Here is a 6000-nt window from a genome sequence, read left to right as displayed (position 1 = left end):
AGGTAGTAGGCTCAAGTAGTAGAGTGCTAGCCTTGAGTAAAAAAGTTAAGGGATAGTTCCCAAGTCCTGAATTTTCAAGTCCTAGTACTCGTGGCATATGTGTGCACTAGTTCCTCCACTTCAACCACTGTTTTATTCACATAGGTTCTGTACTTCTTCCTATGATACATTTATTTACACATTACTTTTCTCTCTCCTATCTGGCTGTGTTCACAAACAGCAGGCAAGGCAGGCAGCAGGTGCAGGATCGATACCAGCATTAGTGAAAGCTGAAAGAAATGGGAAGATAACATAGGTAGGGAAAAATTTGCTTTTATAAAAAGGCAAAATTCACCATTGTCTTCTGATTTCCCAAACTTGGCCTATGATAAACTGGAATGAAAAGGAATGGCCAAGAAGCTGGAGATCAGTTCCTCATTCAGTGACTATGGCTTCAGCCTTTCCTATGGGTGACAATACTTCTCACAGTGTTCATGAGTTGTTCAGCAGGCAAAGAGCCACCTTCACTGGCTAGAGGGTAGCACCTGCAGAATGATGTAGAGTGAAGGGTAAGTGTCCATCTTTTTCTAGTCTCATGTAATCCTTCAAGCTGGGGTTTAGGAAGGCCAAAAAGATGCCCAGAGTTTCACTGAGTCTTACAGAGGGGTGTTATTTTGTTAGTTGGAATGCCAAACACTTCTTTTCCCTTGAAAGAAAATATTCTTGTAGAAAGGCTGTGAGAAACTTGCCTGTTCCTATTTAAAGGAGGGACAAGGAATTGTCTTCTTCTGCACCTGACTTTGAGACTGTAAGTTCCAGAAAGAAAACCATTATCTAAAAAAGTGCATTCAGCCAGTACTTCCCCAGACATACATACCCCCTCCACAGGAAATACAGCTTGTCACTGAAATGAATGGGAAAGCCAAGACTTTTCCATTTCAATGAAATACATATTCTATTTTATTTGGCAGGGATGAGATGGAGGGTTTGGACTTAGGTGCCTCAAGCTCACTTGGCTTGCTTGCTAGCCTGGCACTTGACCACTTGATCCATGCTTTCAGCCTGGCATTTTGCTGGCTAATTGGAGATGAGGTCTTAGAACTTTCTGCCCTGGCTGGCTTTGAACCTCAACCCTCCAGATCTTCTCCACCTTCTGAGTAGCTAGAACCACAGGTATGAGCTACCGGTGCTGAGCTTAAGTCTCAACACTATCACTACTACCACTAAACCACCATGAAAAGAAAATTAAGCAACACTTGCCTTGATTTTGTGCTGTCTTCCAAATGGTGATACTGGCAAGTTGTGAATTAGTAAATTACTAGAATTACTTTGGGTTTTACTAGATTAATTTTTATTTAAAAATCTGTAGTTTCTATGGAGAAATTTATTTTTATTGAAAATTTTATAGTATCAATTCAAAAGTGCATCATATAATCAATCAAAACTCCAGGCCACTGGGAAAAAGTTACTATTAAGGATATGTTCTTTTATTTTTTTTCTTATTATTTATTCATAAGAAACAAACCAAAAGCCCCCACAATCTACACACTTTTACTGTTTTCCAGACCTGCAAGATTGTAAAATCTACAGAGCACTTGTCAAATAAGTACTGAAAATGAAAACAGGAAGGGAGAAATCATTATTTCAGCAAATCTAAAATTAGTTTGGACCCACTGTGGTCTTTAGTGATCTGAGTTAGAGCATTCACTACTACAGTACCCGTGAAGCAAAAAGAGATTAGGACACCTCATAAAAGGTAGTGGAGTAAGAAAAAGTCAATTTAATCATTTACTTTTTAGCAGGCAAGCAATTTGTAAACATTCAGTAGCGGCAGCATCCAAGTTACAAACAATTTAAAAAAGAACCAAGATTAGTGATTATAATTTTTCCTTCCCTGGCCCCAGAAGACAAAAAAAGAAAAAAGAAAAAAGAAAAAAAAAACACAAGATTTGGAAATGAATGACTGAAAACACTATGGACATTGAACATTCAGTGATGTCTTCTACTACCGGCCCTTCTACGCCTCCTCTCTGTGTTTGGTCTGAAATGATGGATCTACGCTTAAAACTTCTCATCTCGCAGTAAGTGGTAGGTGAACAACTGCAATCCAGGAAGCTGTTGCTGTGCGTGCGCATGTCACCGGCCCTGTTCAAATCCCATTTGCAAAGGGCACACTGATGTCTTGATTCAATGCTTCTTTGACTTCCGGTGGCAGCGTGTCAAAAAGGTGGTCTTCCACAACAAGCCCGCTTTTCTTGAGCAGCCGACACTGACCCAGCTGGGCTGGCAGTCGGTCCAAACAGTTCCCCTTGAGCTCCAGCTGGGTGAGCTGGGAGAGCTGACCGATTTTCTCCGGGAGAGAGGTGATGCAGTTTTGTCCCAGATTCAAAGTCCTCAACTTCACGCATTTGAACAATTGCTTTGGCAGCACGTCTACTTTATTGCCAGTGATATGCAAATGCTGCAGGTTCTGAAGCAATCCTATTTCTATGGGAATCATGGAAATGTTGTTGTAGCTGACATCTAAGCATCTGAGTTTCTGTAAACTAAACACTGCCACCGGTAAGGACTCAAGCTTGTTGTTAGAGAAATAAAGTGACTCCAGGTTTTTGACGTGGGTGATGGAGGGAGGGATGGTGGCAATTTTATTATGCCACAACTTTAAACAAGTCAGTCGTTTCAAGTGCTGGAAACTGATGATCTCCTCGATTGTGCGTATGTTATTCGACTTTAAGTCCAGTTCCTGTAAATTAGAGAGGCTGAAGATGGCGTGGGGGATTCTCTCTAGCTCGCAGTTCTGGAGCTCCAGCTCGGCGACATTCATCATTTTCTTAAGGCTGTTCAGTACCAAGAGCTTCGTGCCGTCATTATGAATGACTAGCTTGGTCAGATGTGGCGCCACATCCGTGATGTTGGAGGGGACTTTGGTCAAATTACTCTTCACGTGGAGGATCTTAAGGTGCCGTAACTCCCGAAGAGATTCGAGTCCAATCATCTTATTGTTTTCGGAGTTCAAATTGCCTATCAAGTACAACTCGCGAAGGTTTTTGAGCAAATACACCCAGGCGGGAATTTCAGCCACGTCGGTGAACTTCACATGGAGGCATCGCAAGTGATCGCGCAGAAAGCTGAAAGCCGTCTGCTCCACCTTCGCGGGGCAGTGGCAGAGGTGGAGCTCTTGGAGGTTGGTCATCTGGGAAATCTTGGCGGGAATTTTAGCTTCGGGAATCAGTTCGAGCTTGAGCACATCCAGGTCTGTGAGATCAAAGACGGCGTCGGGCACGCCCGACAGCATGAACAGATGCAGCTCCTGCTTGTCCTGCGCATTGCGGGACACGTGCTGTCGGAGTTTTTCAAAGGTCCACTCGTGGTTCAAACTGATTTCCCTCAGTTTGTTCTCACTGACTTCCGAGAGGAACACCCCGAAGCGCTTCGAGTACAGCTGGTCGTACTGGTCCACCATGTGGAGAAGAAAGGCGAAATCGTTTTTGACATCAGGAATGTCACTGAAGCTGCTCTCTTCTCGAACTTTCTCGAAGGAATACTCCTTCAGAGGGATCCTGAAGAGCCAGAAGAGAGTGTAGAGGCAGATGAAACCATACACACAGATGATGGAAATATAGCTGATGAGAAGTTTTTTTAACATGTAAGCCATGTTGTGGGTGCACTCAAATACCTCATAACCAGTCAGGTGCTCGACCTTTGGCTTGCACACGTGCTCGAAGCTGATGGCGTTCACAAAGTTGGCTGTGTAGCAGAGAATGAAAATGAACTTGGCAGTTTTGATCACCGTCTGGACCACATAGAGTTTATAGATCAAGTCGCTGTCCTCTACGTGAGCCCGGAACTTCCTTACTTTCTCAAACAGGGCCTTGGCCTGCTCCCCATCTTTTTTATCCAGGATGGTCATGCTGGGGACTTCGACAACAGGCTTCTCAGCGGAGAATTTGAAACCGGTTTTGTTGATCATGGGGGTGCTGGCACTGGGGCTCCCCTCGTCGCTGCTGGTGGACACGTGCTTCGGTAGCGTCTGGGCACCTGTTATCCTCTGCTTGTTCTCCTCTGAGTCCTCACAGGCCGTCTCAGATAACGCTTTTGTGGTCCAAGGAGATTCAAAGCACTTCCCCAAGATCGATACAAAATGCTCTACTTTGGAACACGTTTTGGGATATTTGAACCAAAAGTTGCTACTGACCATAAGGATTATGGTGTGTATGAGGGCCAGGTATGGGAAGTACTTAGAATACCACGGGAGGGCCAGATGGTAACACATCTGATTAATAAATACATATTGCTGAAAATCTAAGTTGGTTTTTCGGCCCGTTGGGTCTCTCTTCTCTTTCTTTGCCTCAGGACTTGGAGCTGTGGCTTCTGTGTGAGGATGCGAGGCTCTGAGAGGTACGTCGGGGGTCACCGCAGGTGTGCCAAGGGACTCATCACTTGTCATCTGCCCTTCTTGCTCTCGGTGAGGGGCTACATCTGTTTTGGAGATTTCGGTGGTGACCTCAGCATTCCCTGGTGATGTGTGTACCTTTGAATTTACAGGAGATGGCAATACTGGCAAGCAGACCACCTGATCTTTGGTAAGTTGCATGGTTCCTGCAAAGATGGCTACCATCAACATAACAACAGCCAGGTAATCCATAAACACGTCCCACCATGGTTTCAGGATTCGGTAAGTTGGCTGAATGTCATTAAGCGAAGCAACTTCTGCAAGGGTAAACATTCCTAGAAGAGCAGAAAACAAGACAGTATTTCAGACAGGTAAGTATCAAGAGTAAATGAGGAAAAGACCTCTACACCTGCTTCCAGTTTTCTCATCCAGCTCCCATTTTTTAAATTCAGGAGAAGGTATAGTAGAAAATGACCCAAAGTAACACATGTAAGGAAAATGGCTAACTTGTTTCCAGTTTCTCTCCCAGTGCAAGAGAAGAGGGGGGGAAAAAGTTAGATAGCCTTGTAAGTAAGAGGCAATGATGTAATGGCAGCCTGGGCAATGTCTCTAGTGCTTCCTGGACCTTGAAGGGCAGAGCAGGAAGCACTCATTGACTAGACTGATTTAAAGCTAAGATGGAAGGTTTCAGGGAGGAGCTAAGGTGATTTGTATAAGCCAAAAAACGAAGGGTCTGTAAGTACAGTTCAGCTTTGGGTAGTATCAATTCCACCCTGAGTCCTACCATTGACTGTATAAAATCGACGAAAATTTCCAAGGATGTTGGAAAGGTTAAATTAAGTAATGACTACAAAGCTTAGTCAACCCCCTGGCCATATATACCCATTACCTGTTTATGTTAGCACTTACTACTCTGCTTGAAGTAGCCATGGACAGTTGAAATGAAGGGGCTTCGTGTACACAGTTGGGATTTATTCACTAACTAAAGCTGGAACTGATATTTGATACCAAGCCTATGAAAAGCATATGGAGTAAGCAGAGGAGAGGAGACCCAGGTAGCTGTGAAATAATCTGTGATAAAATTCCACTAAATCAGGACTGGTGTAAGCTTTAATCTTAGTCAAGCAGTTGACCCTCCTAGCAATGGGGGAGGTGGGGGCTGGTGGCAGAGTCCCCGTTCACTATCAGCTGGCAGCCCGACACGTTTATATAAATGATAAGATGCCAAGGACAGTCCTTCTCGAAATAACCAAGAAACACACTCTGTTCTAGTGGCAGGTAATGGGAATGGGGTTCTGAAATTATAGGTGTATCTTCTTGAATTTGGAAAGTTTGACATCTTGAAAACCAGCATCATATTTTGCTTTCCCAAGAGGTTCTCAGATTCCAATGAATAAATCACTGTTTCTCTTAAAAAATAAACGGATAAAAGACAAAACAATGAACACTCAGATCTTTGGGAACACATTTATTACTGAAATGAAGGATAGGAGCTGGAGTTTAATCTGCTGATGTGAGCGGCCTTTACTGCTGTGTGGAAAGGGCTCTCATAGTTTTCAGGAGAAAATGTTTTGACTGCCTGTCTTGGGTGATACAATAGAGTCCAGCGGAACTTGGACTCTACCTTC

General features: G+C 43.8%; 1 protein-coding gene across 4 annotated transcripts in view; it reads right to left on the bottom strand.

The window, feature by feature from the left end:
- Positions 1 to 1444: 1444 nt before the first annotated feature.
- Positions 1445 to 6000, bottom strand: part of Lrrc8d (leucine rich repeat containing 8 family, member D) — a 91810-nt gene continuing 87254 nt past the window's right edge. For all 4 annotated transcript variants that reach the window (XM_013018327.1, XM_013018328.1, XM_013018326.1 and 1 more), the window contains one exon: positions 1445 to 4707. In XM_013018327.1, coding sequence (XP_012873781.1) covers positions 2129 to 4705 — 2577 coding nt within the window. In that variant the 5' untranslated portion in view covers positions 4706 to 4707 and the 3' untranslated portion in view covers positions 1445 to 2128. The remainder of the gene's footprint in view (positions 4708 to 6000) is intronic.

Source organism: Dipodomys ordii, unplaced genomic scaffold, assembly GCF_000151885.1.
Source record: "Dipodomys ordii isolate 6190 unplaced genomic scaffold, Dord_2.0 Scaffold39, whole genome shotgun sequence".
Lineage (NCBI taxonomy): Eukaryota > Metazoa > Chordata > Mammalia > Rodentia > Heteromyidae > Dipodomys > Dipodomys ordii.
The sequence above is the reverse complement of the archived record's forward strand: the minus strand, read 5'-3'. Positions and strand labels throughout refer to the sequence as shown.